This window comes from Accipiter gentilis, chromosome 18 (genome assembly GCF_929443795.1).
Source record: "Accipiter gentilis chromosome 18, bAccGen1.1, whole genome shotgun sequence".
NCBI lineage: Eukaryota > Metazoa > Chordata > Aves > Accipitriformes > Accipitridae > Astur > Astur gentilis.
In genome coordinates, this window is record NC_064897.1 from 17,832,669 (window position 1) to 17,857,704 (window position 25,036).

The 25,036-nt window shown below is 43.4% G+C and overlaps 1 protein-coding gene across 1 annotated transcript in view; it reads right to left on the reverse strand.

Annotated features, from left to right (window-relative positions):
* The window catches only part of TMTC1 (transmembrane O-mannosyltransferase targeting cadherins 1), a 146,399-nt gene that overhangs the window by 44,474 nt on the left and 76,889 nt on the right, over nt 1-25,036 (reverse strand). The window contains exons 9-10 of the mRNA XM_049822158.1: nt 19,131-19,252; nt 4,688-4,852 (exon numbers count right to left, since the gene is read on the reverse strand). Coding sequence (XP_049678115.1) covers nt 4,688-4,852; nt 19,131-19,252 — 287 coding nt within the window. The remainder of the gene's footprint in view (nt 1-4,687; nt 4,853-19,130; nt 19,253-25,036) is intronic.

Consider the following 25,036-nt stretch of genomic DNA (forward strand, 5'->3'; position numbering starts at 1 on the left):
GTTGGAGCCTGAGGAGCCTTAGCTCCTGGCCTGTGCATTTGCTCTATGCGGTAGTTCCTTAAATATTTAGCAAATAAGCCCTCCCTGCCCACCTGCCAATACAGTAAGACGAACTGCTTGGGGCTTCTAGAGATCTGTTGGAATAATATGCCTCAAATACCTAGATCTCTGTATATTTGGCCATGTCTTGTGGTTCATTTGCTTCTCATTTAGTCTTTGCACATACGCTTGTGCACCTATGTGTCAATGCATCATTTCCTCAGACACCAGCACCCCCCCCCCCACACTGCTGCCTTCAGCCAAGACCCAGCAGGATTTCTGCACCCAGGGAACTTGGCCCCTGGGCTGGAGACTGAGAGTCAGGATGGCCCAGAGATGGCACAGTGCTGCCACACAATGTCAAAGCAGCGTAAGCCTTGGGAACGGGACAAAATGGGGTACAAGCACAGAACTGGTACCATGCTCAGTATACAAACGTCCCCTGGACCAGTGTAGAAAAAGCGTGTATAGCAGAACAGGTCTTAGCCAAGGGAATCAAGACAGATCGACCCTGAAGAAACACATCCAAGCAAATGCAGGAATGGAAAGTAGAGGTGAAGGGAAAAAAGTAATAGGAGGGAAAAAGCAGTATTTAATTAAAGAAGCAACTGGAAAAAGAAGAATGAAGAACTAGGAATGGGAGTACAGATTCTCTCAGCATATATTTCTTAAAAAAAAAATAAAAAATTCAACACACACAGAGACTACCAAGTAGGTTGATTTATGTCTCCTTTCCCACATCTATAGATTTGCTCTGTTTCCTTATTATTTTCCCTCATACTTCTTTACTGTTCCTTATCTCCTCCTCCTGCTCTGTCCTTTCTAATTTATTGCTGTTGCGCATGCCTCCATCCACTTCTCCCTCCTCTCCTCATCAGCCTATATATAGACTCCTCCTTCTGCCCCAAAGAGGAGATCTCCCACTCCTGGGATGACATTATCTTCTTGCTATACGATTCTTCTTTTTCATTTCCTTCCCATCAATAAGAAGAGTCCTACCATATTACAGATTCACGAGAGATGTACAACACCTATCAAAGAAAATCTTAAAAGGACAACAAGCAGGCCAATATGGTTAAACAGCATAGTAAAGACAACTATGAGAAATGAAAAATACCCTTTAAAAAGCAAACATCACAGTGACAGAAGGAAAAAGGAAAAGAGTATAAACTTCAGCAAGTTAAACATAAATGATAATTAGGCAGACCAAAAGAGATTTAAGGAAAAACTTGCTAAAGCCATCAAAGCTAATAATGAAATACATCAGATACAGGAAACCTGCCAAAGATCCCCTAAGGCAAATAGATGATGGAGGTCTAAAAGTAGTGCTTGAAGAAGAAAAGGCCACGGCAGACAAGCTAAATGGATTATCTGCACCAGTGCTCACTACAGGAGAACTGAAGGAGGTTGCCACACGGGAGCCTTTCCTTACAGGGGCAAGTCCGAAGCACTGTCTTAAACTGAAGTGGAAGTAAAATACGCTTTAAAACAAATCAACACCAAGAATAGTTATTAATACATTGGGCCTGGTAGTATGCCTCCAAAGGAAATCAAACGTGAAGCTGCTATTAGCTGCAGTATGTAGCCTATCATTTCAATGAGGCTGGCACTAGAGAAATGGGAGGTGATGAACATGATGTCATTTGGCTCCAGGGGAGAGATCTGGGGGGCAACAGACCAGCAAGTCTGATTTCCACTCCAGGTAATTTGGGGAAAACCGTAATAAAGACTAGTTCTAGTGAAGTTCTGGATAACTACAATCCAACAGAGAAGAATTAACCTTGTATTTTACAGAAAGAAGTTAGTTGGGCAGCTCTGTTGTTCTTTGATAAGACGCAACAGGTATGTGGTACTGAACCTATGAAAAGCTTTTATGAAAATCCAAATATAGCCCAGTCAGAATCACATACATCAATGTTGTGCACTTAAATGTTCAAAAAGGCTTTTGATAAAATCCCTCACTAAAGACTTCCAATTTCTTAAAGGCATCATGGAGTAAGAGGGAAGGTCCTCTCGTGAATCAATACCTAGTTGAAAGACAGCAAGCAAAGAGCACAAGTATGTGAACAGTTTCTACAACTGGAGAATACTGCAAGCAGGGCTCCCAAGAGACATGCAGTGGCATCTGAGCTGCTTCATGTGTTCACAAAGGATCTTGAAAAGGGAGCAAACAGGGAAGCAACACATTTGCTGATAACACCGATGTGAATTACACTGCAGGAATTAAAGCTAACCACAGACTGTTGTAGAAGGATCTCACGGTATTGAAGGCTGGGCAAGGTGGCAGACAAAATGCAATTCTGGTACAGGCACAAGTATCAGAGACTGTGCACACACTCTCTGAGACTCTAAATCTGCGTAAATCTGCACACAGATTGATGTCTATAAATCAGACAATTCCACTCACAATAGGTACCTTGGAGTTTGTGTGGACAGTGCTCTGAAAATGACACCCAGTGCTTAGGAGAGGTCACAAAAGGCAGGTGGAAGATCAGGGATTAGTAGGAGAAGAGAACAAAAACCAGAAAGCAGTCCTATGTTACTGTGCTGCACGTATCTCTTGAACGGTGATTCTGCGCTCCTTCTCAAAAGGACAGATTAGAGTTTGAAAGCATCCAGCGAAGACTGTCAAGCAGGATCAGAAATGCAGAACAGCTTCCATATGAGAAGAGTTCAAAACCAGCAGACTCCAGTGTGAAAAAGAGACAGGCTTTGGTGAGGGCATGAGGGTAAAGGCATGGAAGGCAGAGGACAAGTGACAAGCTGATGGTTACTCACTCATTATTCAGAACACCAGAACTAGGGGTCACCAAACAAGATGATCAGGCAGAAGGCTCACAGGACACAGAAGATAAATCTTAGTGTGCACACTGTGTAATTTAACAACAGAGCCCAGTGCACAGGATGCTGTAGAAGCCAAAACTATAAATAGATTTGAAAAAGCAGTCAGAGACATTAATGGAAGAAAAGTCCGTCAGTGGCTGTTAAAAGCAAAAAAAGCAAGTAACTCCGGACTCAGGAAGTCTTTAAACTGCAGATTACTGCAAGCTGGGAAAGGACTCGAGAGAAGCATCGCTGTTGCTGGCCCTGTTCTTACATTGCTTTTCTAGGCATCTGCTCCTGATTGCTCTCAGGATTGCTCACGATACAAGGTGACCCAGCAGGAGCACACCTATGTTCTTGCCTTCTCCTCAAAAGCCCAGGGCAGATCTCTCTCCTGGAATTGTCCCCAAAAGACCTGAACTGAAGAGTGAGCCAGCTTGACCCAAGCCACCGAGCCCTGCGTACTACCCTGGGCAACACCAAATCTCTACCTTGAGGCAAGGTATATATATTAGCTCCACCTCAGTGCTGCATTGAAGCAGTGGCACAGTTTCTGAATTCGGGCTGGCTGATGGTCACCCGGCTTTGAACAGAGGTAGGATGAACAGAAGTCCATTTGCATCTAACTAAGCAGACATAACCTTATCCTCCTCTTCTGCAACAGACCCCCTGGCACCCCATATCATCCCAAGAGTGCTCCTTAGTAGGAGGAGATGTCCTCCTGTCACCTGCTCCATTTCAGCTTCATTGTTCTTAAACACGGGTCACCACAACTGTATACAACGTGATACCAGGTGATGCCTGCAACTCGGCATATGGAATTGCCATCTTCCCCCCCGCCTTTCAACAAGAGAGTCATCCAACTTGGAAAGGCGTCCGGCTTTCCTCCGAGCGGCCACCGTTAGCCAGAGGGGTTTGGACTAGAGATGTGCTTCACAGGGATCGCTGCGCGAGCCCAGACCGGTCACCATGGCTGCTTTTGTTTGAACACCAAACAGCGTTTCAGGGTGATGGGCAATGAATCATGTCACAGCAAAGAAACCCCTATTCCAGATTTTTCTGAAAAAAAATCTCACTAACAGAGCCCCAACCACTTCAATGGTGTTTCCTGAAGACTGAACGGTACACATAAAAAATAATTCCTTACTCTTCAGTGCTGCATAAACTAAACTTTGCTCTGGCCAATAAGTTAGAAAATAAAGCTAAGCAACCCCTGTGCAGATCACCTGCATTTCTGCAATTACTTCACAATTAGACAACTGCTGAAAGCAGCTGGAGGCAAATGCAATACATTTGCTAGCAAAACACAAAATGAAACAGTCTGTTTCAGTGCAAAAAAATATATAAATGAGGTTGTAAAGAGGGCTGTTTGGCAAAGAGTAATCAAATAAAATGAAATATGGTACATTAAGTTTGGCACTTCATGGCATTTCATTTTTGTCATTAAGAACATCACTAAAGAAAATTCAATATATTCAGTACCGTTACTATGGTGTTCTGGAGGGTTGCAATGAACTTTTCCTATGTCTTTAAAAAGGAAAGTGTTAGATTATTGGTAAATCTAAAGAACTGAAGTTATTTAAAAACAGCATGTCTTAAAAATGCGATTGCCAGAACCAAAGTTTGTGCATAAGCATATAAAGTGCTGACACCAGTTTTTGCACAGTTGCCAGAAAACAGAAAGTAGGTGTTATTTTACAATAATCAAAATGTTAATCACAGCAATGCATCAAAAGCAGGACTCTTGCTAAAGAAAACTATTTCATCTAACAAACTTATTTTAAACAACACAAAAATGCAAGTATTCTCCTGTGGTCACTCATACCTGAAAAGGGATTCTCGTGACAGCCAGATTTCATTCTGTTTCACGGTCTTCCAAGAGAAGAGCAGCAGCAGTAAAGCGAAGAGGGTCAGAACAGTAATTCTCCATTTATTTAACCATGTAGACAGCTTTTTTAGACCGTGGACAAAAAGGATGCAGTACCCCATACTGGGAAGAAAAGAAAAAAAAAAATTAAAGAAAAGGTACCAAAAGTTATATTCCAGTACTCTGGTTTATATGCAAGACCATTCAGTATTGCATTTATTACACAATTACAGGCTTTTTGGACTAATTATATTTTCTGGGCTAACAAACTCTAATTCAACAGCAGTTTTCCTCAAGTCACCACACAATTGTCAAATTAAACTAAATGATAGACCTGGATGCCAGAAGTACAGTAGCGTACATAATACCACCCAGCATAATGGTAGTTTACATCAGCCTGCGGAAGGCAGCTGCTTTTCTGAGCAGCAAGCTAAGAAAGCATCATGTAATAACAGTAATATTGAGCACTACCTGAGCAGCATGGAAGTGAAAAGCATTTTAACACAGGCAAGTCTCTAAACAACCCCAGCGGTGGCCGCTATTAATTCTAGTTTACAAATTGCGAAGCTGAGGTGGGAGAGCGAGTGTTGTAGCCAACACCGCAGCAGGAGCGGGTGCCAGAGGCCACGTCAAAAGGCAGGAGTCCCTGCGTGGGTCTTGCGCATCTACATCAGGGCCAGCCTGTCCCTTCTAGTGCCCGGTCCCGAACAGCTGAGATGCGCTAGCAGAGATTCCTTGCTGCCCTTCCATGAAACCACACACAGTCTTCTCCAGCGCCCAGCCTCGCAGCGCTTTCGTGGCTCTCCGCGCATAACTACTGAGGCATTTTCTGTGAACTGCATTTTGCACTGAAGTCTTATTCATGTATAACTTTAAATCAATTCAGTAATTATTTACCTTAATTCAAGTGTTATGTTAATTCTTCCAATTGATGCCCCTCCGAGTTGGAAATGGAGTGCTTTCAGTTGCTGTACTTAGTACGCCGCTAATTCTACTTGGCATTTTTAAAAAGGAATTTCAATTCCTACTGCTCCAGGAATTTCATTAGCTTATCTATAACTCTTCAATGCAGTTACTTAGCACCTGATTGAGTTTCAGACTTAAAAGCTATCACAGTCCAGACAGCTCCCCCTAAAGAAAAATGGGAGCAGAAGGACCTGGAATAACACTTGGGGACCACCAATACACAGAGACAGAAAAGCAGCCCTCCCCAGACACTGGCACACTTTTTGAACCCCACCTGAATCCCACACTTGAACACAGGCAGGCAGACAGTGCATCACACCTGCCCGCACTCCAGCTGGAGATCTACAGACTTTCCTGGTCTGTACAGAGACGTCCAAGCAACTTCCCTGTGAGGCCGCTACAAGGTAAGAAAAACTAAGAACACAATTCCCTTGTCAGAGGTGACCCTGCAAGCGAGCACATCATATAGCAAAAGCCAATCTGGAATTCAGAAAAGCGTCCCATCTTCGAGGAGCTGTGAGCGTGCTTCTCAGCACAGCTTCTCTGCCCTCTTGGAGGGCTGGGCACATTGCTATTGCTGGGATGCCTAAGGATGGAGAGGGACAATAATTCCTCATTTTACTGACGACAAAAGTGCCTCTGTTGAATGCAGTGATCAGCACCAGGCAGTGGTGCTATCTCTTGCACAGTACAGGTGCCATATAGGACACTGAAAGAGGTATAGACATAGGGGGCAAATCCAGAGACAACATCAGATCTGGCGATCATTCAAGACTTCTTCACTGCTGTTTCAGAGTTTTTCAGAAGTGGGTATCTTTTTTTTTTTTTTTTTCACTTAACTGTGCTTGCATTTTGCTGCAGCACATTTCTTATGGCACTTGCACTGTTTTTTCCATGAATTCTTTGGCACACATATGTTTATTGCACCTACATTAACTGCAAGCAGACATTTAGAGCTACAAACTGAGATGCTGGTGCCAAACAATCCAGCCTTTATAGCTATTGAACCCTACTTTAAAACCTCTGAGAAGCTAATCTCGGCAATAAGCCCTCCCTTTCCAATAAGAAATGCCTCAAAAACCTGCAGACGGTTTTCACTCTGTTATTTTGCCTTTCGGCAATTTCATCCTTCCCTTGGAATTAATTATCCGACATAAACATTATTTAATTGCTTTAGCACAAGGCCATTTTCAGAAGAATTTCCCTACACCTTCACATTTCAAGAACAGGATTTTTCTAACAGACTCATGAATGCCTCCAGAAAACAAAAAATGCAAACATCAATGTTTTGTTATTTATGTCAAACCGCACCCTAGCTATTGGGAATTTCTGCCTTAGCAGCAACACTCAGTCTGCTTGTCCGGGGCACAGCCAGCACCCCATTACAGCCACCGCAAAGGTGCTGCTTCCAGGCGTTATTCTCAAACATCTGCAGCGCACTGCCACAATAGTTACAGAGAGATGCTGGGTGGTACAGAGAACTAGGGGTTCATCTCAGACTGCAGCTCCCATCCCAGCTGCACTGGTAATGACACAGTACAGGTATGTAGCAGTGCCCAGCTCCACATGGCACTTTCCCTTGGCGGCCCCCAAAGTACTTTGTAAGGGAGGTCCACTGCAGTTTTCCTCTTACAGAGCAGGAACCTGAAACGTGGCAATAAATTGACTTGCTCTGCTGACAGGGGACTGGCGAACAAGGCACTGAACCCGCAGTCCAGGGGTCCACCCACAACACGGGAGTATGCAATGGAAACTAAGGTATCTTGCTGGAAAGCCCACAGGACTCCCTGAGAGATAAACAGGTAAGTAACCCAGAGGCTCTACATCCACACTCAGCAAGGCAGCAAGACTACAGAATTCAGCAGTAAGTACGAATACAGAGGGGAATGCGTTCCCAAATGGCTGCTGGAAGGCTATTGTGTAGCTAAAGTACCAGAACCCCAAACTGCAAAGCTGCTAAGGGTAAGGTTAAAGGAGTGATGTTAAAGAGGGCAGGCTTGAAGAATGATTTACATTTTAATAAGAGATAATTGTGACAACATTAGGACTGAGTTGTAGTTGTGCCACAATTATAGCCTAACTAGCCTACAGTCAATGTACCTGCACTATAAAGTGCACAGGAACCCAAAAGAAAGGAAAAGGAGTAAAAGGATCAGAAACCATGAAGTAGGCGAACACTTATTTTCAGAACCTGGTTAAGTTTGGCTTAAAACTTCAGACAATTTCCTGCCACAGATCATCAAGGAAAGGGTGGGGAGCACATGCCCACATTAATTTGTCAGGGATCTTTCAGTGCAGATGTCAGGTGGAGCTGCATCTTTTTTGCACGGCTTTTTTTATGCCACGGTCATTTCAAGCCCATCCCCTGGCTGAAGGCAGATGTTACATTCCTGGCTGCAGGTCTTCTGCAGGCCAAGGACTCCTGAAGCACAGAAAGCACTCATGTGTCCTTTGCCAACAGGAAAGCGAGTGTGTTTGTGATTTCATGCCACAAATCGTTTGCAAAACAACTCCCTGCAACATCCCCAAAGCTATTATCCTCAGTAATTTTTGCATGTCTCTTTACATTTCTACCTGAAGGCCAAATAATTATGGCAAAATCAGGGCAAATCTAGACCCCCTCCTCCAGATCCAGCGGTCTGTTCTAAACAAAACAAGAAAGTGTCCACACCAACGTATTAAGCATCTGTCAAAAACCCATAATTATATTATTATTGTTTCCTACTCCCAAAAAAGCATAATCCCTCATACCGTAAAACGCACTTGTTTCACACTAGACTCAACAGTCCTGGTACATAAGTTAGCTTTAGAACAGAGACCATGAAACTTTCAATCAGTAAAGCACCAAGCTCACTAAGACAGAGTTGCTGCAGCAGCAACATGCCCCAACAGATCCTGGACCTGGAGAGCCCCCCCACCCAGTGCTTCACCCACGAGGTTCAAGTTCATCCCATTTCCCTTGATCCCGACCTCACCAGGCGTCAGATAAGCGGTTTGAAGCTGCCCTGAGTTTTAGCGAGTCAGCAGCAGCCCAAGCAGTGGTACCCCGGTGGGAAGAGCCCCTACAGGTGAGACTGCACTTATCTGACTAAAGTAACTTGCCAGGTGACTCTAAGACATTTCCTATGTGGTTAACTCTGCCATCACCTACAAACACACAGAACATTTCAAACACATTAGGTTTTCTTCTCAGAGTGCCAGGGGACTCGACTCCATATCAAACATTAGTGCTGGCTCACCAGGAAATCAGATTTTACTCACACGCATTTAGAGAAAAAAAATGAAAATGTCTCAAAAGCACTTTTCATTAAAGACTCATTTGCCACTTGAAAAAATTACTCTAAATACTACATACCAGACATCTCCATAGCCATGTGCATACGTATGGAGGCTGTAGGGTTGTGGGTTTGGGGTTTGTTTAGTTTTTTTTGTTAATTCTAGCATTTCCTAGGGAGGGGACCATTACTCCTGGAGGACTTTTCTCTTGGCATTGTCATCCCCTGTCATGCAAGCACTTTTCTAAAACACTTTGTAGCCAAAACAAAACAATGGGAAACAAGCAAAATCCCCAACCCACTGTTATTTTTTTAAGTCCATTTTCCACTGGATTACTGTAAAACTACTAAGCTTTTTTCTTTTCTTCTGTAGGATAAGCAACAGCCTGCTGCAGCAACTGTTCCCTACTGTGACACATCCATGCCAGCTCAGTCCCTGGGGTCAGATGCAAAGCAGGACCTGAAGAACAGCCCAACAGGTTAACATGGTAATAGTTTTTCCATGGGCTCACAATGAGCACACTTATTATGGGAGAACCTGTGTTTTCAGAAATTCAGTGATGCTGCAGGAGAGATCGGCACGTGGACCAGCAGGCCGACAGTTTCACGATTCCGCGCGTTTCAGGCTCCTGCAGTACTAAAGTGTTACCTTAGGCATGTCCTGAATTGCAGAGAGGGCAGGGCTGCACTCAGCAGGCAAACCCTCAGCACCGTTGCCATGTGTTTCTGGCTTATTGCATGCAGGGAGCTGTGCAATGACAGATTTTTGTCTATAATTTCCATGGTTTGTTAATATTGTTCCACCTGCAAGGAAGTGAAGTGAGAGGAAGCACAAGCAGATGGGTATGAGGTGACACACAGACCCCGTTTCCCATGGTGCGCTACGTGCATTGCCCGATTAAAACAAGAGCCAAAACAGCAGATACTTAATATTTGCAAACACTTCTTGGGTAATTAGATCACAAATTCAACCTTTTCTTCGCCCAAGGCGAAGCTGTTACCGACGACACACACAGCTCCTCTTTCCCTCTAGGGATCAGGATTCTCATGTTTTAGTGCAAGTTAGGAACAGGTTCACTGCATTTGGTTCTTGGCGATGGCATCTAATCAAAGACACATGTGTTTAGTGCCATGGCCCAAGATCGTCAGGATGTTCTGCTACAGCAATCTGCCCGCATCAGAAACTGCCTTACCTCCTCCAGAAACTGCTTAGAGACCTACTGCTGCAGAAAGCTCCTGAAAACTGAGGCGTGTTTTAGGCATGCGTCTTGCTGCATTTTCCCAGTTGTGACTTTGCACAGCGCAGGTTTCCACTCCACAGAGAAGCGCGTGGGCAGAGCAGGCTGAGCGCTGCAGTACAGAGGCACCGTGCAAGAGGGAACCAGCCCGGGCAGCAGCAGCACTGCAGCCCCAGCCTTTTCTAACTCACCCAGGTAAGGCTGTAAGCTCAGGAGTTAAAAAGGGTGGGAGAAACTGTGCAGAAAAGATGCCCTTCCTCACACTTTTTAATGATTATTTTGGGGATGTCAAATCTTGTGAAGTAGTTGGGTTTTTTTTTTTTTAAAAACTGATTTAATCTCAACTACACGCATGTAAACTTGGAGTAAATCCACTGATTTCATTAAAGCAGTTACTCCAGATTTCAGAGCTCAGCCTAGATAAGAATCCAGATGCATACATACATACATATCAGTTAGGAAAAGAGTTGCCTATAAGCAGCCTGTCAAAGCTTGGAAGAAATATTGCCCTGTTCAGGGACTGCTAATGCAACAAAAGGGATTATCTCAAAACTATACTGAGACCAGAAAATGCACTTGGCTTTGACATTTCACCCCGGAGGCTCTTTCTGGGCTGCAAACCTCCTTCTTGATTTCCAGCACTTATTTAAGATGACTCCCTTTCCCTCCATAAAAACTAACCCTCACTTTCAAGCTGCTCTGAAGCAAGTTTAACCCTTGCGTGCATGACTTAAACTAAGTGCACATGCTGCTGCTGCTGCTGCCCTTCAGAGAGCAGGGAGCACAGCCTTGGGAAAGACAGCGTCTGCTGCCAGGTCCAAAAGCTAAACACAAGCGTTTGATTCTCTTGGTTTTATAGTTCCCCACAAGCTTCCTAGCCCCAGTCCCACACATACGTTACCTGCCACGACATACTTTTCATGCTCCCAGCCCAAGCCGCTCCAGCTCTGCAGCCTGAGCTGAGGAAACACATTGAGAGGAAAAGCCAAAGTCAGCTGAAATGCAGCTTGCAGGCAGGGCTGTTGCTGCAGGGGAAAAAGGCAGTTCATCCCTGTTAAACTCATCGACTTTGCTCACACTTCTCTAACAGGGAGTAATTGATTGCAAAAAGCACACTTGGCATGCCATGTGGGCTGATCCTGCCTCACTATGCAGCAGTCAGATGTGGGAGCGCTGGCAAAACCAAGCCTGGCCAGGGTGGCTCTTCCTGCCCCAGAAAGTAGTCTCAGGCACAGAGCTCCAGTGATGAGCAGTGCTGGCAGGGTAGCAAAGACGCTGTTTTATGAAAAATCTCAGGTTTTCCAAGGCTGGAGCTGTTTTGGGCGAGGATAAAATCTGGACCTTTAAAAAATGTTGTCATCTGGAAAACTAGTGTATTTGTATGTCCGTGTTAGTTTGCACCTGGGTCACCCAGAACAGCCAGAATTGCAGAAGTCACGGCACTCCCTGAGACCTGGATCACCCGGACCCAAACTGTTGCGCCAGGTCAGGCTGAGAGCTGGCGATGCACTGAACAAGTGCACTTGCAGGGCTCCGAGTCTGGGCTCCCCAAAATTATCCAGCCATCAAAGCCCAAGTGCTGATCTGGAATAACCACACTCCACTGTTCCAAATGTATCCCAGAAATTTTGAAAAGTTTACTTTGTACTGCCAGGCTTACTGCTGCATGAAGATTTTCTCTCACAGGTGGTACAAGGCTAGCCTAAATTCAGCAAGTTACAGGCTGGCTAATTTGACAGGAGCGCAAGCATGGGCCTAGGGCCTAGATCAGGTCTGGATCAAACTGCCACCACCGAGTGATCCAGCAGGGTGCATGCAGACCCAGCACTAACAATCCTGGAAAAATGCTGGTGTGTGGCAGATGGACCTTGATGTCCCAACTCTCAGCTAAATGTCCCCCCACAAAGAGGCAATTCTGGGCCACATCCATCCAACTGTCCATTTCTGTTGTCCATGTCCGTTTGACCATAAACTCCATCAGGGGTTGGAGAAGTCTTTTGTTTCCAACTTTTTTATCTAGAGTTTCATTGTAGTCAGCACACCTTGACAAAAAGTTTTGGGTTAACTAAAATGTCGTATTTTCCATGGGAAAATGCTGTATCAAAACTTTCTCAACCAGTCAGGCCTATGAGGGAAAAACCTGTTGGAACAGTCATGTTTTTGGACTAAACGTCCAAAGGCAAGGAGGATGCGGGATGTGTCTCTGTCACATGTGGACAGCCAGCAGCATTCACTATGCATCTCTGCTTCTTCACTGGTACTGAGTTGTGGGGACAAAGGGAAAAGCGTTGTTTAAATTGCCTATCTCCCAGTAATGATGACATGAAATCAATATCTTTTTTTTTTTTTTTCCTTGGTTTCTAGAGGTTTTAAAAGACATCAGGACCACTATCAAGGTATAATATTTAGCAGACAAAATAAATCCCATTGGAAAAAACCAAGCCTCACAGCTCAGAAATGTCAGTGTGAGAACCAAGTAACTGGCAGCGTACCTAACTTACTACTGAGTCTGCTGAATAAAATGTCAAATTTTCACCAGAATTAAGAGGCCTTTTCCTGGAATAAGGTCTGCAAGTCATAATACAAAGACATAGAGAACTATAAACACTGGCAGAATACATCCAATTTGGAAAAGTACCTTATGAGTTAGTGTTAGACTTTGTCCTTGACTCTAAATTAAAAGCTATGCAAGCCTATATTAAAGACACTTAGACATGATCGGCTAAGTCATCAAAATGATTTACCTCCACTAGCAATGTGGTCCTCTAGTCAGAACATGATGTAATTAGAGAAAATGCAGGAACTCTTATTTTCCTTATTAGAGAGAAAATATGGACTAGAAATGACTTATTTCACTAACCTTTGAATGGCTGTTTAACATTTGGACACATTTCCCTTCCCTTCCTTCCAGTAAGTCACGTGGTAAACAAACCCGCTTCATTAGACTGTTTTGAGTCCAAGATTTCACTTCCAACAGATTCCTATCTGAAATATTTACAGGTAATACAGAAACTATTCAGGCTTTTGATTACATATAGTAATCAAGCATTATGGAAAGAAAGCATCTTATAAATGAAAAATCCAATATAATTCCATGGGGATTCCACAGAAGTTTCCCTACATCTTATATACTTTATTGGGGAAGGGTCTGTTTTAATTAAGGCTACAGTTTTAATTAAAATACTGTAATAACTTCTGGAATTCTATAGTAGGGACATAATTTCCCATTCAATTCCATCACAAGTCTCCAAAAACTTCATGTAAGAAACTGTTTTCAATTAAATTTCACAAGGCATCTTCTTAAGGCCACCATATTCCCTTGTAAATAAGAATTCTTCTTTTAATCAACATGACCAAGTAGATTATTTCCACAAGATGACATTAACTTTATTTATTACTATTTTTTAAAAGCAATATCCTTACATATCTGTATTATTTTCAAGAGCAGAATAAATGCATTTGAAGGTTTTCCCTTAACCTAATATATCACAACTAAACCAAAAATCTTTCCGGTATAGCCATTAATGCTCGTACTCCACACAAATTTAGCTTTTTCCTGAATCGATTGTACATGGCCAAAACGCAACACGTTTCTCAAAAGCATGTTTTAAATTTAGTTAAAATAACGCAAGACTGCGGTCCAGACCAAATGCGCCATGAGCTAATCTTTTTCAGCTTTGCAGAATCATTTCAGCTTTTATCCCTACGTCTTTACTGCCTTTTGCCAAAATATATGGCACTAGCATCTCAGCATTTCTTGCCTGCATTAACAGAGGATGGCTGACTTGATTTCTCCTTAAAGTGTTTAATAGGGGTGGACAAGCTTAAGTTTGGATATGCATCTGAAAGGTAGCTGCTTGCAGCATTTAGCCTTTCTACAAGCAGTTATTTCTCATTAATTAAGGAGAACTCTCCCTGCCCCCTTCCAAAGAGCAGAGTGGAGCTATTACCCCTGTCTAATAGATGGGGAAGCAGAACCAGAGCTGCTTGCCTCAGCCGAGGTCCCAACCTCCTCGCCTCCAGCCGTGAGCCGTTTTGCAGACTGCCGCTCAAATCAACGCCCTGGAGCAGGGACAGGCACCCCTCACGATAAAGAGGGACCAGGCTGGGACTGGGGCTGGCCCACTGCCATCACACAGTGCCCTCCCAGTCCTCTTCCAGTGCCCTCAGGTCCACGGCTGAATTACAGGGAGTGTAATCCAGTCCACTCCTTCTGAACTTCGGCTGCTCCATGGCCCTCAGAAGAACAGCAGCAATAGAGTAAGGCATTGAAATCATGTTTGGTTTAAGTAAATGGAACAGGTGTAACTTGGATTCCATATCCAAATCCCAAATGAATTGTGGATTTAACTTGAAAGCAAGCAAAAAAGCTTAATTGTGTTGCTGAATTGAGATCAGGGAGCAGATAAACTGGCTCCGCGGAGTCAACGGGACTTTCACTGCTGACTTTGCTGGGGTCAAGGTTTGACCAGTTGGAAGAGAAGCTTCACAATACAGGATCTGATCTAATACTGAAGGAATTCGGAAAGGTAAACAGGAATTCAGCTCCTGGTGAACTTGTAGCTTCAAATAATGTTAAAGAAAGGGGTGGCAAAGGAAACTGAAAATACACCACCACCCCATTACAAAGCTGGTCTTTAAGAAAAAGAAGATAACGTGGAGAGCATAACATGCTCCCAGAAAAAAGAAGCACTAGTAAGTCCCATCCTCAGGTGGCTGCTTTGTAAGCAAAGGGGACTTCTGCTGAGGGATATTCCCGTTCATAAAAATTACAGATGATTCCACTACCTACCAGGCTCTTCTGGGTTTTTTTTCCCCAATTACAAAACTTATTAATGTATAGAATTACATTAATTGGAACGAACATATTAGCACAAAGAATCAAAAACATGCTCTATGCAAAGGCAAAAATTCACATAGTCCCTGCTTTGCTATGACACAGGGAAAGCTTTAACATGATGTGTTAAGTTCCTGAAAAATACAAGCACACTTTTTCCTTGATACTGGCTCTTTGGCAGATCTTGAGATAGATGCTGAAGCAAACGCCGTCTTGTATATAGCAGTGATCTCATCTTCTAGTATTGACAATTAGGGCTGCAACTCTTGATATAGTGAGGCGCTGGTTTAAAGAAAAAAAAAAAAAAAAAAGACAGCAACTGTGCTGGGAAAGAGTAACTGTGTCTTCTGCAACTCACTCATTGCAATATCCACCAGGAATGAGTTGACGTAAAAATGGTGCAGGTACCACTGGACTGCCTATTGCTTTCAGCAAATTGGAAATAAGCCATGTAGCAATGTTTTGGTTGATTTATTGGTTCATATGAGGTTGTGAAAACAGCTTAAGTTGACCAGCTACAATACAGCAGCCCAGCCAAGAGCCACTGCTATCAGGGTAGCAATGAAAGATGAGGAAAACGTAGAAATTGCTCTGGTAGGAAAAGTCTGATCCCATGAGGTGAGAGCAACCCCAGCTCTGCTGGTATGTCAGTAGGGCAGGCAGCTCCTGGACGGCCCAAGAGTTTGCATTGCCTCTCCAGTTTCTGCATGATGAAGGGCAACACAAAGGAAGAGCTAGTGCTCCTGTTTAAGTAGAGATAAATTGCTCACAGCTCAGAATAACTGGATGCACACAGTCGTTCTGGATTTTCAAACAATTAGGCTGTCTGTGGTGTTCTGACAGCATCAGCAAATACGCAGTAAGCATAATTAGATCCACATTTTGACGAGGGAAAAACCCGCAGTGGTTTAAGTCTTTCACTGATCCAGCTATTTATTATGATGCCTCTTTGGAAAACTGTGGCCTATAGAGTTGTATTCTGTCCACCACTCCCAAGATACGTATTTCACACCCCTAGCCCTCCTGAAAACAAGTTTACCCCCCTAAGGATTAGAAACCAACAAAATTAAAATTAAAAGTTGAAAGACAATAAATTGATTTCCTATGAAATTTTTCAGGCTAAAGTAATACTATTATTAAAAAGTCCTGATTTAAACAAATAAATGCTTGTAACCCTCAAATGAAAGCTAAATACAAGATATATTTGCTCCAAAAAGCAAAAGCCAATTAAAGAAAACATTCAACCATTTTGACATATCTTATATCCCTCTCCCACGAGGCATGGCTGCAGACAGAAGAGGAATTATTCCAAATGCCCATTAGTCCCCAGAAGGCAAGGCCCAGCCATATAATTAGACATCCAGCAAAAGGTTTATTCCTTTTTCCTTTCTATTTACAACACCTTTTACATAAATCCTTGGGTCCTTACTTAACTTTTATTGAAAAGAAAATGCTTGACATTTTGTCCAGGTAACTACTGAGCAACACTGAATTAGGACTTCAGGCTGTGACACACATACACAACTGTCACATCCATAAATATGAATAAAAGTCTATTACTTGAAACAGAGACAGAAAAGCACCTTCCAGCATAAGCCCAAAACCATAGATCACCAAGGTCTCTCCATGTGATTGAGGACTTCTGTCTCAATAAAGCCGAACGACAACCTCTGCCTTGCTAACTGAGTTTTAGAGAAGGAATGGTGAACGATAGGAAAAGCCCTTTTCAAGACGTAACACAAGAAAACTGCTAAAGGCTGCTCTAAATAAAGAACGCGAGCCCTTCCTAAAGCCATCATTATTAAACTGCCACGCTTCCAAGGGAAAAGAAAAAAAATCAACAAAACCCCCTACACGTTATTTTCGTTCTGCCACAGACATGAATGTTCGCAGAAGTCCCCCTCACTACTCACGTCATTTTGTACCCGGAGGATGTAAGAGAGCTTGTTTCTTGGTAACTCGGAGCCAAGAGCTCAGCTCTCTGCAGATCCTCTGGCTGGAAAGTGCCCACCTCTCCTGCAAATTGCCGGGGTTTGCCTTCTCTTTTCATGCCAGCTGCCTGCCAGCCTGGGGTAAGAGCAAAAACCAAATATTGCAAAGCAGGACATGAGTGATCTGAGCAAAGTATGAGATCCAGGGATTCCGAGACAGACTTACTCCAGAGAAATCATTTAACCCTTCTGCCTCAGTCTTCCTGCCTAAAAAAAAGCAGCAACTATCAATTACCTACTTTGTAGGTCATACACTTGCAAAGCCCTCAGGGAGATGAAAAGCATTATACAAACTATATGCACACATGTTAACGCTGATTAATTTTCTCTGTGCAAACATATTCTTTTTTCTTCTTCATTGCCCCTCCTCTCATTATATCAGCAGTCTCATCTGGAGGATGAGGAACTGCTGACAGCTGAAGTATTTTCTGCAGTTGTTCTTTTGAGATTCAGAAATGCAACCACTCAACACAGCCCTGTGTTCAGCTGACTGTTTCCTTAATAGCTTTGTGCTTTCATGTGTTTCCTCATTTTCTGTTACATGAATTTAAAGCAATCTGACTTCCAAGTTAATTTGAAATGATGCAAGATCCATTAGTTGAGGGTATCGTCTGCAAAATAAATCCGAGGGACAACTTTCTATATTTTCAGGTATACTCTCAGCAAACAAAACCACAGCTAGTGATGTGAATAAAGTCAGCAGGATTTGACCAAAAAAGCAAGTCAGTATATAGCCAAGAACAGAGATATAGCCTAACTGCGTGAGAAGCTTGTAATAAATGCAACAGCTCAGACACAGCCCAAGTTTTACACCAAGGAGCAGCCCTTTTGTGACAGTGCTTATACAAATGACAATCAGAATACGCATACAGCTTTGCAAAAGCCCCCCAGTAAGCATTTTCTTAGGATTTTTGCATCCACGTTTTCTAAGGAACAGAATTGAAACATTCTGTGGAATAAAACTATTGTTTCAGTTATCACAAAGTAATCCAGAGTGCAACTGAGAACCTGTGCTTTGCCGACAGCTCCCGTTAGAGATAACAGATGCTGGACCCTCTGCATCCAAGGGTAGAATTGGGCTGACTTGCAGCATCCAAGAACAACCATTTATGCTGATGGCTGGAACAAACTGCACCGGCACAGGTTGCCCAGAGAGGTTGTGGAGTCTCCCTCCTTGGAGATACTCAGAAGCTGTCTGTACATTGTCCCAGGCAACTGGCTGTAGGTAGCCCTGCTTGAGCAGGGGGCTTGGGCCAGCTGACATCCAGAGGTCCTTTCCAACCTCAACCATCCTGTGATTCTGTGAAATGGGCAATGGTCTGGTGCATCTTGGAGGAATGTCCTCTGACTGCCACTGCTGCCTCTGGTCTGGATACTGTGGAGATGTCAGAAGTAACACCTCAAAGTTGTCCTTCAGTAAACGCAATCGGAAGCACCCAGCCTGAAGTGACAATTGTTAGAGGCTGGAAGCTGAGGGAAATCCCAGGGCAGAGGCTGAGGGATGGAGAAGTGGCTGAATTTTCTTCATCCTCTTCAACAGCTGCAAATCCTCCACTCTTAGATGTGTATGCAGTCAATAGCTTACAGGCAGGAGGACATGCGCATGTTCCACAACTGAAGCCAGCAGCCTTTTAAGACAGCAATAGCCACCTTTGTTTTTACTGACCACCTAATGTGGTGGGAAAGCTGAGCAATACGACAATAAAAATATGACAGGATAACTTTTCAGATGCTGTCCTTAAGGTAAAGACGTTGGACAATTTAAGCTGATAATGCTACCAAGGAAAAGAGTCTTGGGAGGACAATTCTCAAGAAACAACACCTCATCTCTGTATTGAGCTGTTTCAAGCACACCAAAAAATCTGTGTTAAAAAAAAAAAGGGAATGATTTTGGGTAGCTTTGCTCCTGCCAAGCAATCTGCTCTCAACCAACTATAAAATCTCTCATGCTATCACGCCAAAACTCAAAGGCAGAGAACACACTGACTAGCAATATAATGTTTGAAGTATTGTAAAAGGGAAGAAGCGATTATGCCTGCTTTTAGAAAATGGGATGGTGGTCTCATTAGAAAGGAATTCAATTGCAATAGTTACCTCGGCATGTAAAGGACTCGCTCTGCCACCACAAATCCCACCCTGAAGAAGAGGTTGCTGGCTGGGATGAATGGGAAAACCAGGAACAACAAGCCAACCAAAACTTCTTTGTGTTCCAGTTTCTGCAATAACACAAAATTAAACAAATATCAACTAAAAAATTCCAATTTAATTCACTACTAACTTTCCCCTTTCGAGACTCTTATTCATAAAAGAAGCAACTTAGATTATTGTTTGATATGTTTTGCATTAAAAGAAATCATTCCAAGACACTGTTCTTCCATATTTATGCACTGTTTGTGCTTCTGATACGCCCAGAAAACACTAACTGCAGTGTGTATTATTAGCCTTGGTATCTTTCCCAAGGTCAGCTCTATTGTATGCAGCTCTCTTGAGATGGCATAGGTAGTACTTAAAAATGTATCCCATTTTGGTAATACACAAGTATAGAACAGTGTGATTGTATACATTAGCACGTCTACCAAAGTGTGGCTGTATGTAAATACACAAACGCATATCACATACACACAGACTGCTGTGTTCAATCCTAATTGTTTATAACTGAGAAAAAGCTGTTCAGTCACATTTTGTGTAAAGAAAACTAGCCCCAAATGGCACATTAATGCAGTTATATTATCCCTTTTGAGACAATATCTAAACTTGAAATGATACTTTTGCACATGAGGTCTCCGTACCCATACAGAGTTGGAAATTTGAGACATGCTATATATTAAAATTAACGTCTTTCACTTGAGCTCAGTCAACGCCCTTCACTTGAGCTCACTTTAATGTTGGCTCGCTCTTTGAGGAGAAATGGAATTGCCACGTGCAATTCAAAGCAACTGTTATCTGTGCGGCCAACACAAGCATCTCGGGATGTCGTCAGCAGCAGCAGCCGCTGCTCCTGCCACAGGGAGACCCAAGCCTCCTCGGGCAAGTTGAGTTTCAGATTTAGCTCCACCCCAAGAGGGTGAATCGGCTCGTGCTTTCTGTTGATGATCTCAAAGAATGACATCAGGCTAACAGAAGTGTTGCATCAGGTCTGTTAAATCACCCAGGCGGACATCGGTGCTTTCCTTCCCTGCGATACTGCTGCCTCATCAGCCGCTGCAGAGCCCTTCTGCAGCCATTGGGAGAAGCTTTGTCACGCTTGGAAACAGATGCAATCAGAATCACTTAATGGTTGTAGCACTTTTTAATTGTCGGGGGCAATTTCTCAGCTCTGGAGAGCAAATTGACTTTTCTTTACTGGAGGGATCTAAATTTAGAAACGTTGAACAAGATTTTTGAATAGAGGAACAGAGCCCGATCAATGATGTGGGGCCAAGCAGTACAACCTGTCTTGCTTTTGCACAGCTACAGACTGCAACACCAATTACCACTGGCCTAGTCAGTGGCTGAAATTCTGAAGTTCCAGTATTAAAATATATTCATCCTATTCTGTAGGAAAGACAATGAACATCTTGTATGGGTACCAAATGCAAGGGTACACGTCAGGAGGCTCTGATGTCACTTCAGAGGAGCTGAACCACAGGAACACAAAAAAGTGCACTGGCTTCCCCTGGCTCAAAGAGGAAACACGAGGCAGAGAGGGGAGCAGAAAGAAAGAAATCTCCAGATTTCTTTATCTATATCTGCTTTAAACAGCACCACAGTTACATGCTTCTATTATCCACTTTTTCTGTGTCTTGGACTCACAGTTACTAGTGCCTTCTTGCAGTCACAACAGCACTTAAAATATATTATTCCCAGAGCTGAAGCTGACACCAATCCATAAAGCTGATGAGCAGAGGTGCACAGTAATGGTCATTTTGGCTTGTAATTACAATAGAAAATTGAATAATAAAAAAAAAAGGATTAAAAATGATTTCTCAACTCTGAATGCAAATTATCAGTCCTAGCTCAACTCCAATTTGCCTCCCACCCAGCTCTGGACGTATACCCTCTTGCTTTCCTGCCATTTGTTACTCTCCTCCCTTCCCACCTTGTCTGGCCTAATTATGGTGCCCATTTGTTGCCACCACTCCATCCCAGGGGTTTAACAACAAAGACCCGGAGGCACAAGAAGCTATGTTGGGCCAAAGGCAGTGCACTGCTAAAATGCATAAAATGTTCTCTATTCCTAAGATATGCTCTTGCTTTCAAATGAACCAGCTATTAAATATTTCTCCAGTTGTTGTTCATTAAATCAATAATTGGGAAAGCAACCTCTAGTTAACATCTGTAGGAAGGACACGGTGTTATTCAAGGCTGCAGCGCTGCAGATAAGCAAAGGAAACCAAATGCTGGAGAAAGACAAATAAAACCTGTACATCAAATGGGAAAGAGGAAAATGTGGGAATTAGCTCAGCTGAAGGAGAAAATGGTATTGTGCACCCTTTCTCCCCCCACAACAAGTCACAGCTCTAGACTAATTCCATCAAGGGCTGCCAGCTCAGTCCCTTGGGAAGGGCTCAGAGACAGGAGCCCAGCACTCACGGAGCAGCAGAGCCCTCCATAGTGCTACTTATTTCTGAAACAAGAAACACCTGGCAGTCGGCAGAGCCCTTTTTAAAGCATTTGGTTCAGGCAGAGGCTTTTCTGAAGAGCTGGTCCTCGAAGGCCAGGCTTTGGCTGATTTTGTGCTACGCGTGGTCCTGCCTGCAAGCCGGCGGGTTAAACTGCAGAGCTCGTGCTGCGGTCACTCCAGAGCTCGCTTTGGGTTTCTCTCCTCTACCCAGCCGTTAACTTTTCCAAAATTTGTACAGGCACTTTGTGTATTTAACACCTTGGCCCTGCAGATGGGTCCTGCCCAGGAGAAGAGGCTGGGGAGAGCCCCTGGGCAGGAAGGGCTGGTGGGGTCGCTGGTCATCTGAAACTCATCTGTGGCATTAACGAGACAGTCTGGATGCGGCCTCTGGCACAAGCAATTCCGAAATCACTGTTTGCCTGTGGTTCGGAATTTATACTGAAGGAAATAGTTACCCTATTCACAGCCAGATCTTACTTCTCACTTCCCTAAATAGTTTCTACTGACCGATGAGATACTGAGCAAAACCGGCCTTTGCCCTGACCCGAGAACTTCACGTTCTTCCATCCCAGCCTTGTGAGGGCTGGAGGCACAGCAGAGCTATCTGTCCCTGCCTTCCCAGCAAGGGCTAACATCTGATCCCATAGGCAACTCAGAGAAAACAGAAAAAAGGACAGAAACACAACCACGATGTGTTGAAAGGATTGTGTGTACCACAGGTGGTAACCGTAGACAGCTAAAAGCTAACGGCACAAGTTTTGTTAAGACACCATATTCTCCTTCATCTTTTTCCCTATCAAAATTTACTTAGCAGATTCACGTTTTATTCCCCCTTCCCCTGGAGGGGCTGATAGATTTGTAAATGAGTAGGCAAGCAGGACAGAATGGTGCAAGAATGTCAGGGACTGGGTACTGTAGAGCTGTGGGAACAGAGGGCAGTGAGATCTCCCATCCAACACAAGCCATAGGAGATGCCCTCCACATGTTTTTGAAATAAAAAAAAACAACCTGTAGCTTGTTACACTTTTTGGTGGGGGGAATATTAGAATTATTTATTTGGCTTAACTACTCTGGTCATATGAGCCCACTTAGGACATAGCTGAGCTAAGAAGGTGGTAGAACCATCATCTTCCTGGTGCCTGGAGCAGTAGTGAAAGCTTTAAAGAATAGTAGGCAATTTTACCTTAAAATAAAAAAGCTAGGACTGGAAATTATAGATCACTTCATTCATTTTACAGAGAGACATCTCCTTCCCTCTTAAAGATATAGTACTTTCTTTTGGCACTATAAAACTTATCTTCCTATCTGTCACAGAGGGCTCTAGGGTGGGAGTTGGCAGGGGGAGCACCTTTGAATTAACCTTAGAATGATTCCTTTTGTTACAGACAAGCCGACTTCAAATCAAACTAGCATTCCTTATAGTAGATAGTTTGCTGGGGGGTTTCAAATTCACATCTACCTCTAATTACAATTAGGCCTTCATTATACTGTAAAAAAACCAAAATACCTAAACCAAAACAAACCAACAAACAAAACCAAAAACGAATAAAGAATTATTTTTTTAACCTGCTACTTTTCATAGACTTATCAAAGAACTAAAGAACATCACTTCTTCTCCCAAAGGCAAGGCAAAAAATTGACACACTCTCTCAAACAAAATAGCAAAGAATCACTCCAAGGCCAAAACCCATCAATGCAGCAATAAGTCTCAAAAAATTGCTTCCTTGGCAATTTGGGGAAAAAGGGCAAAAGTCTTGAGTTTTCAACTGAAAGAGATCTTCCTGTATTACATAAGACAGAATCCCAAGCCATAAATAAATATTTGCTGATTACTGCTAAATCACATCTTCTACAAGCCAGAGCCCACAAACTGCGAGCGCAGGAGGTACACAGATTACTTTGACGTATCTGTCATAAACTATGGACTTGCATAAGCCCACTGCGAATTCCCTGGTTTTCCCATTGAGAAAGCATCACTAAGGTGCCAGATCCATTAAGTCTCACACTGCAATGGCAGGACTTACGTTCACATCCCCCGGCACCTCCAAGGACTGAGGTGGTGGAAAGTGGAGCCGTGAGGACAACCTTCCTCCCAGCTGGACAAAGCTGCTGTCAGGGAAGACAGCATCTGGGCAAACAAGTCCAAGCAAATTCCGTTCTGTTCTACTTGGAATGTTTCCGAAGGTGTTTATACACGCTTGCCCATTTGATGGGAAGGTGGCAATCAAACAGGTTTAATTTCTTCCTCTAACATTTTATTTTGAGAATGAGGCAAGTGTCACCTTCCCACCATTTAGAACCAACAGCTCCATGGAGCAAAGACTTCCTTCCTACCAAAAGCGTAAATCGCCCTCTGCCAGTGAGCTCTGGATGGTCCATTGCAGCCAGTGAGATGTTATGCTTGGAACATCTGACTGCAAGAGCAGAAAAGCTGGTATCCAAGAAAATTGGCAGTGCATGGCTGTATAAAAGCAATGATTACTATTACATATTTTCAAATGCTTGCAGGCCTAGCAGGTAAGCACGCTACCCATCAAAAGAGACAGAGAGATTCAAAGAAGCTACATGCCTGTCTGTAGACCACCGATAGAGGATTATACTTCAGTTTATTCCTAACATCCGTTTGTGCAAACCCTTAGCGCAGACTGCACACAAAGTTAATTCATGTATTCCTGTCGTACCAGTCACTCGTGAAGCCACAAGCCGCTCAGCAACATGACTCCTCACTGGCCTGCACCAAACCACTGGCAGCATCTCACCTGGCAAGAGGGCAAGATCTGCAAACACCTACTCTGGCACTTTCCACATACATAGTATTGAAGATAAAAGGGAGGGTGGAGGAGCACATCAAATTCACTCTGCATTCATGCATACGGTGATAAAAAGCAAACTTAACCTAATTGGGAATCAACGCTAGGGATTCATTCCTTCACAGGAAAAAAATCTGTTGATGTAAAGCTCACAGAAGGAAGCACTGGGTGCTCCTGAGTCCCACTTCGCTGGTACGGGCACAGACAAGTTATGGCAGAGCTGTACCGTGTTCCGTGTACCATCAGCGTGGTCTCCTTTAGGCCACTAGCAGAAATCAGGATGGGACACGTACATCTTTGTCTTCTATGGCCAAACAGGAGGGCACTGTGGAGCTGTGGCTGTTTCACTCTGCTGCCTGTGCCACCGCTTCCAAGCAAATGGTGCCAAATGTCAGGTGTCAACAGATGGTCTGAAAAACTCAAACATTTGGTAAGGAAAAGGTAACTCCTCAGCTTCAAATCTGGCTCAGACACCTGGCTTAATCAGCTTGGTCCTGCACAAAGAACCACAAATTCTGTAATCACTACAATTTATCAGGAGTTTTATTCTTTCATCTCATAAAAAATAAAAAATAAATAAAAAAACA